At 33.1% G+C, this 15168-nt stretch overlaps 1 protein-coding gene across 3 annotated transcripts in view; it reads right to left on the bottom strand.

The window, feature by feature from the left end:
* Nucleotides 1-1919: 1919 nt before the first annotated feature.
* The window catches only part of LOC107513427 (cytohesin 1 interacting protein), a 66952-nt gene continuing 53703 nt past the window's right edge, over nt 1920-15168 (bottom strand). For all 3 annotated transcript variants that reach the window (XM_016150107.2, XM_016150109.2, XM_016150106.2), the window contains 2 exons: nt 7524-7590; nt 1920-4436 (listed from right to left, as the gene is read on the bottom strand). In XM_016150107.2, the coding sequence (XP_016005593.2) occupies nt 3970-4436; nt 7524-7590 (534 nt within the window). In that variant the 3' untranslated portion in view covers nt 1920-3969. The remainder of the gene's footprint in view (nt 4437-7523; nt 7591-15168) is intronic.

Raw genomic sequence — 15168 nt, 5'->3', positions numbered from 1 at the left:
TATAATTTTTCAAACTACTTTCTCCAGTTATTGTATTCTGCTGTTTGTGATATCTCCTGACTCTTGCTCATCGTTGATCATTTCATTTGTGCTTTGTAATGTTGATTATGAGAGTTTTGTTTTGTTTTCCTATGGAATTCCTTAAGATGTACCTATATAGAAATAATAAAGTCCAACATTCTAATCACTGATACAGTCAGATTTCCTGAGCAGGATTTTAAAGCAAGTAATCATTTAAGTTCACTCTTTAACATTCTTTTAAAACCTTTTATCATTTCATGCACCTGGGGGATAAATTTGGGGGGTTAGCAATGGAACTGGATTCAGTTTCTTACTCAATTATTTGGCTAGTTATATAGTCCTGACAAAGTTCTTTAATTTCAAAGATCTTTAATCACACCATTTCTTATATAAAAATTAAAAATGATAACATTCGCCATTTATTTTTACTCAAAGGAGTTTAGAGAAAACTCAATATCTTTATATTATAAAATATGTGAACTCCTTGAATTACGCTATGAACAGACTCTAAGGTGACATCCTGATTCCCCACCTCCTGATGTTCATGCCTTTGTGTAATCCCTGTTTCTTGAGTGTGAGTGGGTCCTGTGACTTGCAGCACAGTTAATAGGATGTCACCCTGCAATTACGTTCTGCTATATGGCAAAAGTGATAGGATGCCACTCCTGTGGTTATACTGCATTATTTAAGACTCTATCTTACTTGCAGTCTCTTTTTCTAATGCTGGCTTTTAATAAGTAAGCTGCTATGAATCTAATGGCCACAAGAAAATGATTCTGACAACAACCCGAGGGAATTTAGTAGTAAATCCTTTCCTAGCCAAGCCTTCAAGAAAGAACTCGATCCTGGGTGACACTTTAATTGCACCTTGTAAGACACTGAGCAGACCCAGCTAAGCTTTTCTCATACTCCTGACCCACAGAGACTTTGAGATAATATATATGTTTTAAGCCTTAAAGTTTGTAGTAATTTGATAAACAACAGAAAGCTAATACAAGTGCAAAGCCTCATTTAGTCAGCAATGCCTTTTAAGAATCTCAAAGGGAGTCAAATAAGTGTCAAGAAGTTACCCCAAATTTTAAAAATTTGTTTTAAAACAACCATTTTATTTAAGGTAGGTGGGGAAAGAGATAGACAAAGATAGAGGAGCAGAGACAAATTTCCAATACTGAATAATAGCATATTTTATTTCAGAAAGGTATCAAATGTTTATTTTATTGCCCATAATTTTGCAAGAAAATGAACATAAAGAACCAATAATTTTGTGATCTGAAGGATTTAATATAATTGTTACATGTTACCTACAATACTTAAGTTATATACATCCATAGATACTTATACTTTCTGATCAGTATACACAATCTGTGTCCATGATTGATTGATTTAGTTTAAACAAGTATTTTTAATAGTTTGCATCATGCAGTTAAGATAAAAAAGAATTTCAAAGTAGAAAGTGATGAATAAAAGTTCATTTCAAAAATATAGTTTCAACCTCTTTGACATGTGGTCCTTCTTTAGCTTGTGAGATAGTAATTCTCAATATGCTTCATTTAAAGTTGTTTTATCAATGCCATGCTAGAAAATGCATTTTCATAACAAATTTTCAATTAATGCAATTCATCAATATTACGTAACAATTTTGAGGTTTAAAAAACCTGTTCGCTTTTTCAATTCTTTTCTTAGTAAATCGCATCAAACTGAGTCATTGTGCACCAGAAGATTGAGAAATAAAATCTTTTAAAGCCTTACTGAAGTCATAAACAGTCTGAAAAGCTATGCTGTGAGTTTATCTACATTTCCATTAATCACAGCTAGTTTTCTTACAACTTGTGAACACACAAAATTTGACATACACTTACTTCCTGTACTTTGGTTAAAAAGCTCTTTTCTTTTTTTTCCAGAACATATCTAACTCTGGACTCTAATTTTTTTCACAAATTACAGTGGAACTTGCTATATCCCTTTCCTGTACCTTTTTGGGTTTGATGTTTACTGTAATAAAGAAGTATTGCACTATATTTAAGACATAAAACCACAAAAAAGCAAATGACCTCTGGTCTGTTTTCCCTGATGACCTGTGGTAGTTCTCAAAACATTGTTCATATTTCAGAAGACAGTAAAGCCATCTTTCCTCAAATAAATGTGATATTTCTTTCTTCAGGACTCTGTGAAATAGGATTAACAGGAAATGCTGCATTCATGTAAGCAGATCTTTAGCATGATAATTCTAATCTATGGTAAGAAATAAGCACTATCAGCCAAATCACAACTGGTTTGCAAGCCCTTGTTGAAAATAAATGTATTACTAACCACGCAGTTATTATTAATGTGCCTATATCTGAAAACTTGCTTATGGAGACCAAGAACAAGGGTCGTCCTAAATGTGTTTATCCTCCTATTTATCTATGACAATATTCTTATTCATGCAATATCTACAATTGTGCATTTTTAGTATTTGGGGTAGGAGAGTTTTCTGGTGATAACTACACAGAACCAGCAACAGAATAAACAATATTTAGGGATACTGAGAGAATAGGTTAGAGTCAGGAAGACCTGGCTTCCAATTTCAGCCCTGTCACTGCCCATGGGAACTTCCCAGAATTCCTGCTTCCTAATCTGTATGCCTAACACTTATATACAGGGTTATTTCAGGGATCACATGAAAAACATCTTTAACCTACTAGGCATTCAGTAAATGGTAAGCAGGATTGCTGCTGTTTCTGTGAAACACTCTGCATGCTGCTTTTCATACGAATGAGTCTCAAGCAGAGACTACTGGATGCTTTTGAGTTCAAAGAATTAATAGAAAGCAGGTCTCAATTAGCATTTTAATTTTATATTTAACTTTATTATTTATTTCTTAAAGTTTCCTAACTTTCTCTTTTTTTCCCTCAATATGACTCATTCTTTATTCAGTTTATTTAAGTATAACAATTCCCCTCAAAGTCAACTATTGATTTCTCCCAAACTCATTCTCTCTCTGTCACACACACACACACACGCGCGCGCGCGCACACACACACACACACGCACAGAACTTAAAATGAGGAAAGGCTATTTATTACAATGTCTGGATTATCTACTCTAGAATCTAGGTAATGAGCAGCTGTGAAGGGTAATGTGAAAAAATTTATAGTGCGAAAACCTTTTTCTTAACTCTAATTTTTCAAGTTTTAGACATTTGTTTTTTAAAGATAATCACAAAGCTGTAGGATCTTGAGTTATCAGTTTACACAGAACAAAAAATGAACTGAGTAAGAACAACATTCCTATCCATTTTGTTTAGGCTGCTTATTAAAAGAAAAAAAAAAATCTTATAATCTTCCTCAGAACCCATCTTAGACAATATCTTTCCGTGGATCTCATGAAGCATAAACTCTCATATTAAACCTTATATTTTCTTCTTTATTATCACTGTAGATACAAAATGGCTTATGAGTTTCTTTGTTTATAATTTTTCATAGATTTAAACAGTAACATTCAAAATTGCCTATTATTAAGGCTCCCCTGGAGGCTACTGAGATTAAGTTAATATAAACTTTTGAAACCTACTAATTAACCTACAGAAGATATTCCAAATAATTGTATTCTGTCACCTTTATTTACACTTGACTCCAAAAGTTCTCAATTTTTTTACATGGATAATCTAGAAAATAAATATTACTCTTGTATTCACAAACAGCATAAAATGAGCAAGCACTTGGTTAATTTGTTATATTATCTAACTTAAAACTTTATTTCTCTACTGTCTGCTTAGAACTCAAGCTGCCCTAGTTAGAAAATGATTTAAGAAACAAAAATAATAATAGAAAAATTTAAATAAAAGTCACTATTGCCATGAAATAGGATGTCAGTTTTGCAATCTATCTGTACTTTCCCACTAAACTGGGTGAAGTTGATCTAGCAATATTTATGAAATAAGCTCCATTGAAAGGGCACCATGAGCCATCAAAAGCGACTCTCTTCCTCTTCCACAGGGCGGTGAAGGCCAGGGATGAATTTTAAGAGTTGTTTCCTGACACTTCCTCTTCTGCTTTTCCGGGGTAGGGTCCCAAACATGCTTGAGAAATTGCTTTCCCACAAGGGAGACATGGACCCACTGCTGGCAGTACTGATGCTCCGGTTTTTTCTTGAAGATGACCTCTTCAGAAAATCATCCCCATCCTTGAGGACAAAGCACTCGTCATCTGTGCTTGTCTGCCTACTGAAGGCCCCTCTGCTCGAGTCCTCAGACATACACGTCTGGTAGCCATCCTCGCTGTCCATCGTCATGGTGCTCAGCCAGCTCTTACAGCTACTCTCACTGGATAACCGATTCCGGTCCAGGAGGGCAGGGCCTGACCCAGGCAGGGTTCCAAACAATATTGATTCATCTATGTCCATGTTTTCTAAACTTGGGCAGTTGGCTGCATCACCTAGAATGCAGAAAACAAAATCTACAGCAAAATAGATCTGAGCATCACTTCCTACAAATAAATACATCAAAGTGTACCTTTGAAGGGTACAGGAAAGAGTGTGGGTGACTATTATTTTTCACTGAGCTTTGACTTGCATGAATAAGTGATTGTTTATGAAGTCATTTGATGAATCTTACCGTGTGATTTCCCAAACTATTGTTCATGGACTACTGTCCATGTTAAAGAGTCCCATTGTCATGAAAATGGTAATGCTAGACTAAAAAATTTAAACAGATTTTCATATGAGAACAGTTCAACTCCTCTGACAGAATACCAGTATGACTTATAAATTTTCAAAGGGACCATATTTTTAACTGAAGTGAGCCTGAAACCTTTTATTAAATGTCTCATAGAAATAAGATTCTAAAGGATATACTTGGGGCAATGTTGTCATGTATTTTCTCTATTTATTTACCATGATTTTAAATTACATTATTGTCTTCTATTTAGATTGCCTATAAATATAATTAAACTATTGTCTTTTTTAATAATTATAAAATTATTATGACATTGTTTAAAGTGTATAAAAAACAGTTACAAAACTTGCACCTTCCATATCTTGGCTATTGTAAACAGTGCTGCAGTGAACACAGAGGTACATAAATCTTTACGAATTACTATTTTGGTCTTCTCTGAATAAATATCCAGAAGTGCCATTGCTGGGTTAAAAAGTGATATCTATTATTTGGATATCTATTTTGAAGTTTTTGAGGAACCTCCAAACTGTTTTCCGTAGTGGCCCTACCAATGTGCAATCCCAACAGTGTATGAGGGTTCCCTTTTCTCCACACCCTCGCCAATACTTGTTTTTCTGATTTATTGATGATAGCCATTCTGGCAGATGTGAGATAGGTACTAGTGTAACCCTGGGGATTACTTTACAAATTATATACATGCCTAGCCATTGTGCTGTATACTTGAACTCATTAAAAAATAAATAAATTAAAACCTGTAATCTCATTATAGAGAATTCGAAGGTGTCTAAAACAGAAAGAATATCCTCCAACCTCAATATTCCAAGTTTCTTTTAGAATATTTTTAATACTTACTGCTCTGGAATGGTACTATCCTCAAATAAGTAATAACTCATTGAAAAAAAAAACCTGAATTTTATCTGCTTACCTCAATGTTTTCATCAGCCTTTTATATATGTCTGAGATTTCCAAACTCTCATTTTAATCACACACCCACATCTTGTCCATACCTCACTTGCTTCTATACTGAGTTGGTTGGTACGCTACTAAAAGAAAGGATGGTATTTGTAATACTAGCTTGAAAAAGCATGTTTCACATCCACAGATTTAAACAACTGTGGATTGAAAATATTGGGGGAAAAAATCCCAGAAAGTTCCAAAAAGCAAAATTTTAATTTGCCACAGCGTAAGCATTATGCTGAATCTATATGAATGAAGTAATGTGTAGGCATGCTTTGCTGTAGCCTATATGTAAATACGGGTTATATGCACATACTATGGCATTTTATATAATGGACTTGAGCATCCTTGGATTTTGGAACCAGAGAGGTCCTGAAACCAATACTTCACAAATACTGAAGGACCACTGTAATTAGAAGGTGACTTTGTTTCAGGAAAAGTAATAGAACACTGCACACTCAGAAGTGGTTTTATTTTGTGCTGGTTATCTACCATTATTTCCTTTGTCCTGGTTGACAATGTAAAGAAACTTTATTTTTCCATTTGATCTGCAAAATTGAGTATGGCCAGCCCTGCAATGACGACTCATAATGCTTTTTCTTTTTTGCTAATACAATCTATTTCATCTTGCAACAAGTTGTTTGGTGAGCAATTGCTTTGTATAATCTCATGCCATGATTACTTATTCTAGGTCTAGAAAAAGTAAACTAAAGAAAAATTCTTTCAATCTCTCAAAAAATAGGTACAACAATGGCCTTACAAGGAATCAGTCTCCTTGATTCTGAGCTAAGGACCTTGTCTATACAAAGCTACACCCCATAGAACACCAGGACTGCCTACACTTTTCAGGCCAAACCTCATCTCCACTCAAAAAAATGCTCCAGAAATGGAGGCAAAAGGTTTTCCAATCACCTTCAAGTCTACAGAAATCCAGAAAGTCACTGGATTTTGTACCCATGTCTTGCTAGCCATCTTCAGATCTTAAACAGAATCTATTATGAATTTTTAAAATACTAACTTAAAAATATAAAAAAGGTAAATCATACATAAAATTTTATTAAAAAAAAAAACCACCTCAACACAAACCACTAAGCTATAAATTAATGCCTAACTAAAAGTTAAATGTACCTTTTTTTCCTGTAAACAGATTATCACTTTTGACAGATATCTAGTTATAAATAGAGACTTTAGCTAAGCATTATCCGAAGAAGCTATAACCTACATTTCACACACCCACATAGATAGTGGTTTCGGTGAATTATTTGTACATCTAAGTTCATTCCTCGGGTTACGCTAGTCACACAGCAAATGTCAAATCAACAGATTTTAAACTCAACCCTTCCATTATAATGTGCACAAAGGTAAGAACCATGAATTTACTGTTATAATGATCATTCTCATTTGTGTCTTGGGTTTGAAGGCCACGAAGGGGAATTTCTCTGCATTAATGTAACATACACCATTTGAACAAATGATAGGAGTTCTACCCAAGAAGCATGCTACCATTCCAGCCTCGATAGCTTCTGAGAACTACATGGCCCCTGAGTAATGAATGTTCTCAGGAATTTCATTCATTTGCTGAAATTGAGCAATCATTCCTGCTCCTCTTCTAAAATCTCCAGGTGTCTCTTGCAAGCATGTGCATGCATGCATGTGTGTGTTTTCATGTGCATTTATGTTATGTGTATGGAGGACGTTATATGACTTAACTTGTCCACCCTCCAAATATATAGATCATTCCAAAGGTCACACCAAAGAAACACAAACTAGTATTCTTTATCTATGTAGACAACTTTTTTCTTGTAATGATACTATCTTAAAGCTACTGAGAGGCAGAAATACTGAAGGGGTGAAATGTTAGTGTGGTTTCTGAACAGGAAATCACATTTACCATGAAGCAAGCGCTGTTCCTGTAACTGCAGAGATCTGAACTCCACCCATTTCTTCTTCAAGTTTTGCTGAGAAAAAAAGAAAAAAAGTGCTAATTATTAGGAAACCCCAGTGAAGACAGCAATTTGCTTCTAGGTGTTGTGATTAAAATGAAAACTTTTTTCTTTTCTTTCTAGCACTAACAATCCCTCTCATTCATTTGAAAAAAAATTTTCTGTGTAAAAGGAGGAAACTGGGAACACCACTTTCTCAAGAAATAGATTATTTCTTGATTATTACTAGATTAGTAGCACCAACAAGTTGAAACGATGACATTATTTCAATTAGAAACAATTGAAATAACAGAAACAACAAAAATAACAGATAATAGAAAGAATGACATTTATATTTTTATTTTAAAAAATATTCTAGAACCAGATTGCTTGAGTTTGTGTTCATTTACTATTTGTTTAAGGAAGGCTTTACTCTGTAGGCTTCCCTTATCTGCAAGAGGAAGACAGTAATAAACCTAAACCCTAGAATTATCATGAGGATTAAATGAGTTAGCAGATGTAAAATGTTTAGAAAAGTGACTAGAGTTTAGTAATGTTCGATAAATACCATCATCATCCTATAAGCCTAGGGCACTAAAACAGTCTTTTCTGCTGAACATTTATTTATTTTCCATACCAAAAAGAGGAAGTCAACCTGTTCTGAAAGGCTTCTTTGGAAGGCAAAATTTAGAACACTGCTAAGCACCTTGATTTCTCAACTGCTCCCTTCCTCTGTCGCCCAGTACATAAGAGCTGTGGTCACAGGCAGGAATGAAGTGGCTGCCATGATGGTTAAGAGAGCACATGAGACCTGGCCTAGCCCACAGACTGGGCTGAGACGATGAGACTCAAAAGCCAACAAGGCAAAAGGCTTATGACAAGGCACCATCAAAGGCTCATTCTCCCTCCTGTTCTTTGTCCTGTACTCCATCACTTCCTTTGCCATTTCAGATCCCCACAGCCAGCCCAGCAGACAGACACAGCTCAGATTTGCCTATGGACACTTGTGCCAGGGGAAAGGCAGCCTAGGAGTCTTTCATATGAAGTGATTTGGAAAGGGCAGATGAAAACTAAAAAGGAAGAGAAAAAAAAGTACACTTGGAAGAGGAAGGCCTAAGGAAAAATAAAATAATAAAATTACAAGAATGTCATTAAATGCTTAAGGGGAAAATGGCTGCTTCCTCAATTCAGAGACTAAACAATCATTAGACAGGATTTTCCAATCCTTGATAACAGTAACATTTAGCAGCAATCCTTATGGTTGTCAATATAATATGCAAGCAATAAATCAAAGCCATAAATGCCTGGCTTCATTAACTTCTTGTTCTTTTGGTACTATAATATAGTCTATATGGCTATGAGACTGCTAGGCTACACAGCTCTTATTGTCTATTTAAACCTGTGGCCATGCGAAGGTCAGAGTTAGGTACCCAAGGAAATAACAAGGATCTGGCCTATATATCAACCCCATTCTTCTTTCCTATATAGAGGTTTATCTCCTGCAAGAGTATAAAGTCTAGTAGTGGAGCATAAAGATAGGTTAACAGTCAAACTAAATATAGAGATATGGAGAAGTTGTATTTCTGCACCTGCTATCCAAAAATACAAAGTCAGGACTGACAAATAGTTAATTTTTACTTAAAAAAATAAGGTTTTAGAATACCTAATCTTATGCTCTGGCCCAGTCATCTAAGTATGTCGTCACTTAAAACCAAGAAAATACCAGTGTAAAGAGCAGATGTGTCAAAGTGACTAAGAGTTTTAGTTCATATCTAAGCTTCCCTATTTTCCTCACAGTCTGTTTCTGCATATTATTAATATCAGAGTTGTATATTTAGACAAATTTAATTTCTCATCATGAGAAGAAAATTAAAGTACATGTGTATCTAACCATTCTGGGCCACATTCCCTCACTGTGCCTAGGTCTGTGGCTGGTGCATAGAGGCTGCTCAGTAAATATTGGCTGAATGAATATATTTAAAAATGGCTTCCTGAAACAACACTCAATTATCGCAGATCCGATATTTTGGATATATTGTCAATCTACATGAGACAGACATACAACTGAACATTTCCATGGCACCTTACTACTTTCATAGTGCTTCCATGGATAATATGCTGTTTAATTTTTCTAACTGACCAAAAAAGTTCCAGATTAGAAATAAAGGTTCAATGTAGCAAAATATTTCCCAAGAGCTACAAACCCAATAAATAATAGAGCTAGGTTAAAAAGTAACTCCCCCAGCTAGCCCATTGGGTGTACTGTTTTCATGTTAAACATCTGAATCATAGGTCATGAGAAAGGGAATCCCTGAATACACAGAGTCTTCGAGGGACAGAATGCACACTTACATACGATACACCAACTAAATGTCATTGTGTGAAGGGGAAGCCAGCCTGACAGTGGTTATAGGTCAGAGGCAGACATTTCTGGCTCACGAGATGAACTGAAAAATCCCATAAGTTCAAGATTGGAAAAGAAACGTAAATGCAAGAAGGTACGTAGGAATAAACCTAAGGGTCTGCTGGACCTGGAAAAGTAGAAAGAGGTAGCTAGGAATTTGGATCTTATGGTGAATGTATAGTTCAAATGCACTTAAGCAGCATTAAGACAGACGAGTTTCCTGCTTGAGAAAAGAACCTTAGCTGAAACCTGACTATCATAATAAAGGAGGTTGGGAAAAGAGGCTGATGATGCTATGGCTCATGCAGAGCTTGTATGTAGAAAGGCAGGAGTACATAAATGCGGCCTCTTGACCTGAGCCAAGCAAAACACTGACCCTTCAGGGAAGGCATCCAAGCTGCCAGGCCTTACTCTGGGTTGGGAGCCTTGAAGTGAAGAATGGAGGCAACTGCCCAACTATCTACCACACTGAGCAAAAAGGAGAGGCCACTATGCAAGGGAAGTGGGCAATCTAAACTTCAAAATAGCTACAAAATTTAGTGACAAGAGAGACAACAAAACTGATAATCAGTACATGGATTCTCTCCAAATAAAACAAAAATAGAAAAGTGTCCAAAGAAGATTGTAAAATAAGAATAATAACAATCCTTTGAGAAAGAAATTAGATAAATGTTAATAAGAACAAGAAATTTGAAACAAAGAAATAAAACAAGAATAGATGAACAAGAAAAAGAACTATTTTTTCCAGGTGCATTATTAACTCCTTTATTGAAAGAACTTGGCCATAAACATAACAAGGGTACAGAAGTTCAGCAATAATCTTTTTGTCCCCATTTTCAAGGGAAGATACATAAGTGGGGAGGAATGAGCTATGTTACTCTAACTAAAAAGAAGCTAATTGAAAATAAAAAATTAATTAATTTTTAAAACTCAACATGAAAAACACATTCTAAACATAACACAGACAACACGATTGACAATATTACTAAGAAATTTTAAAAATAATATAAATAAAGTAATGCAAAATATAAAGTATGGGAGATAAATCAAGGGACTCTAAGATATGTCTAACAGAAACTCCAGAAGATAATTCAGGGAATGGTGGAGAAGGTGCAGTTGACCTTTGAAGAATGAAGGGATTAGGAACACAAACCCACCCAGTTAAAAATCTGCATATAACTTTTTTACTCCCCCAAAGCCTAACTACTCATAGCCTACTGTAGACAAGAAGCCTTATCAAGAACATAGTCGATTAACGGATACTTTTATGTTATATGACTCACATATTATAATCTTATAATAAAGTAAATTTGAGAAAATAAAATATTATTAAGAAAATCATAAGGAAGAGAAAACACATTTTCAGCACTATATTTATCAATGTCATAATTTACATCATTTGTTTACAAGATGAAAAAAATCTGTGTATAAGTAAACCTGTGCAGTTCAAATTCATGTCGTTCAGGGTCAACAGTATATTCAAAGAAATCAAGTTGATAGTTTTCCAAAACTAAAGAAAGTCACAAGACTTTGGCTTGAAAGGACACTGCAAATTCTAAGTTCTAAGCAGTATAAATTTAGAAATGAATCCAGAGCTAATCATATCTTGGTGAAACTATAGATTAGTAAAGACAAAAGAACATCTTTAAAAGCAACCAGTAAAAGATGAAAGATTGTCACAAATTGAAATATTAGTTTTTTAAAAGACTGAAAAATAGAAAATCCTTTAGAGAAAATTATCAAGAAAAAAAGAAAACATAAAAAGTAGTACGAATAGAAATGGGGATATAATCACAGCTGTGATAGAAAACAAAAGCTGATATACAAGTTTAATTATCAACTTTATGAAATAAATTTGAAAATTTAAAAATTTTATAAACAAAAACATAATTCAATAAAATTGGCTCAAATCAAACAAATAGAAAGCTTGAGCAATCTTATAACTAATAAAGAAACTGAAACAGAATTTAGAAGTATTCCCACCAAAAAAAGAACCTCAAGGCTTGATGATTCAGATAGTGTTACAAGTATTCTACCAGAGAACAAAAAGGGGAAGACACTCATGCTAAGAGTTCAATGATGACATGGACTATAGACTAGTGGTTACCAGAGGGGAGGGGGAGAGGGGTGGGAAAGGTAGACAGGGTAAAGGGGATCAAATATGTGGTGACAGGTGACAGAAAGAAATCTAACTATGGGAGGTGAACAAACAGTGTAAATATATATATGCCTCACTGTTAAAGTGCACAGCTGAAACTTATTGGATTTCATTAACCAATGTCACCAAAATAAATAAATTAATTTAAAAAAAAAAAGAGAGTTCGATGATACCAAAACTAAAGAAAGATAGTCTGAGGAGAACAAAAAAATAAACCCTTCTACCTGTAAAATTAAGCTACCCTCAAAAATCTTAGAGAAAATGTTAGCAAAGCAAATATACGAGTATATAAAGAATGATTATAAATTATAACCAGGTTGGTTTTATTTTAAAAATGCAAGGATGATTTTACATTACAAAATATTTAAAGGTCATTCACCATATTGACAGATTTTTAAAAATAAAAAAATGAAACCATCTTACCATATGCAAAAAACAAAAAGTCTTTGATAAAATGTAATACACAAGGCACTATAAAAATTACCACCAAAGTTGGTATAGAAGGGAACCTCTTTAAGCTGAAAAGTATATTCATAGAAACATCTCATTCCTTACAGAAAAGAGTCAAAAGAGTTCCCTTTAAAGTCAAGTTTCTATTCATTGTCATATTGTAGGCCCCAGACAGTGAAGTAAATAAAAGACCTGAATGTCATTCTTTACAGGTACTTACTATCTTTATAGAAAATCCAAATAATTTATAGGTAATTAGAAATTATATAGTTTAACAGAGTGTTTGAATATAACATAGAAAAATTTTATTTTAGCATATCTTTATATTAATCTCAATCACAGTATTAATTTTAATAAACTGTAAGAACAAAAATCATATTACAAAACAATAAATTTAACAAAAAGATTTATAAGATCTGTTTGCATATAATTATAAAACTTCATTTTAAGAAATAAAACAATTAAAAATGGCGAGATTCTTTATCGGTAAGAAAACTCAATACCATACACATGTCAATTTATCTATATAAAATATACTATCAATCAAACCTCAAACATTTATTTATGGAGCTTGACAATCTGATTCTAAAATTTATACAATCAAAGGACCAAGAATAATCTGGAAGGTTTGCCCAATCAGATATCTCAATATTTATTACAAAGATATAATAACTTTGAGAGAAACAAATTGACGAATGGATCAGAATAGGGAGCCTGTAAGAATATCTATGCATATGCAGAACTTGCTTAAAAATACAAGTTTCACTGCAGGCCAAGTGGGAGAAAAGAAGGACTACATGAACTAGAGGAACATCCTGCATAAGTTTCCATATATATATATATATATAAAGGAACTTTATCTCACACTAATACAAAAATGAATTCTGTACTTAAATATAAAAAGAAAAACTTTCAGAAGAATATATAGAAATGCAGATTACTTACAAAGAATAAACAATTAGGAGCTCTCATAAACAAAAATGTCAAAACAACAATATGTTCAAAGTTCTAAGGAAATAAAACATCAACTTAGAATAATTTAATCACCTAGCAAAATACTTTCAATAGTAGCAATGAAGTAGATTCATTTTTTTTTTTTTTTTCAGAAAATAAAGGCCTACTTATCTTCACTGAAGGAAATTCCAGAGCAAGAAGGAAAGTAACCCCAGAGGTAAGGAACAGAATACAAGAAACAATGGCAAGAGCATCAATTCAACAGGTTAGTCTATTCCCTAATAGCTATTTAGAACAAAAACCTATATTTTTCATTTTAAAAAATAATGAAAATCTCTAAAATAAGCAATAATAAGGAAGATTGGGTCTTTAAACAGACATTTAAAGTACGCTGAGGTCCTTATGATGTATGAGAGAGGACGGAGATATTTAAAAACTATATACATTTGTTAGAAAAAAATAGTTAAGTATAAACATTAAAACTTGAAGAGAAAATGTTCAAAGAGCAGAAATTGCTTAGAAAAATGAAATGTGTGTTGTGCAAAAGGACTTTATTCTATGAATATAAACCTTTTATTTTTTTAAATTTATGTTTTAAAGAAAACATCAGTTTGTTTTATACATTTCTTTCCTGCTCCTACAAAAGACTGACAAAGCCAGTTTTACTTCTTAAAATTTACTAAGACTATCTTTTTCTCAAAAAACCCTCCCAAAACCTAATTTTTGTTAGGTTTAAAAACCTAAATATAATGAGGTGCTATTTACTCCTCACAAAAATGTAACAATAAAATGCTAGAGGCATTTCCCTTAAAGTCAAAAATTAGACTGTCACTATTTATAATACTGAAGGTTAAAGCCAATCCCGTAAAAGAAGAAAATTAAATTAGTTGAATAATTGGGTGTAAAGGGGCGAAACTTATATTATCTGCAGATGATATTATGTCTATGTGAAAAATCTAAGAGAATCTATGAATATTTTATTAGAATAAAGGAAATTTGCCAAGACAATTGAATTTAAAAATCAATAGAAATAAATTAAATGGTCTCTTAAAATTAAAGATGTATTTATTAAGCAAGAAAAATAAGAAGTTACATAAGAATAAATATAATAAAATGTATGTAAATTATATGAAGCAATTACAAAATTTTTTTATGTTGAGGAAATTTTTTTTATACAACTTCTTTTTACTATTATTATTTTTTAAATTAAGTTTATTGGGGTAATATTGGTTAATACAATTATATACTTTTCAGGTGTATAATATAATTTGACATCTATATATTCTATTGTGTGTTTACCACCCAAAGTCCAGTTTCCTTCAGCTACCATATATTTGGTAAAATATTTTTGAAGTCAATTAAAGACCTGAATAAAAAGATTAAGATCCTGTGTTTGAAGTAAGAAAAGTGAAAACCATAAAAGATGTCAACTAATCTCGTTAATTCTATAAGTGCAATTCGATTCCTATCAAAACCTGAACAGAGAATTCTTTTCAAAGAATTTTACAAATTGTTTCCAAAAAATCAAAGGGATAAGCAAAATAACAAGGGTATAAAACTAGTGTTGAAAAAGAAGACAGGACTTCTTGAGGAATTAGATGAAGAAGAGAATACAAGACAAAAATATAAATCTAGTAAACTCCACCCT

Source organism: Rousettus aegyptiacus, unplaced genomic scaffold (assembly GCF_014176215.1).
Source record: "Rousettus aegyptiacus isolate mRouAeg1 unplaced genomic scaffold, mRouAeg1.p scaffold_m13_p_2, whole genome shotgun sequence".
In the NCBI taxonomy this organism is placed as follows: domain Eukaryota; kingdom Metazoa; phylum Chordata; class Mammalia; order Chiroptera; family Pteropodidae; genus Rousettus; species Rousettus aegyptiacus.
The sequence above is the reverse complement of the archived record's forward strand: the minus strand, read 5'-3'. Positions and strand labels throughout refer to the sequence as shown.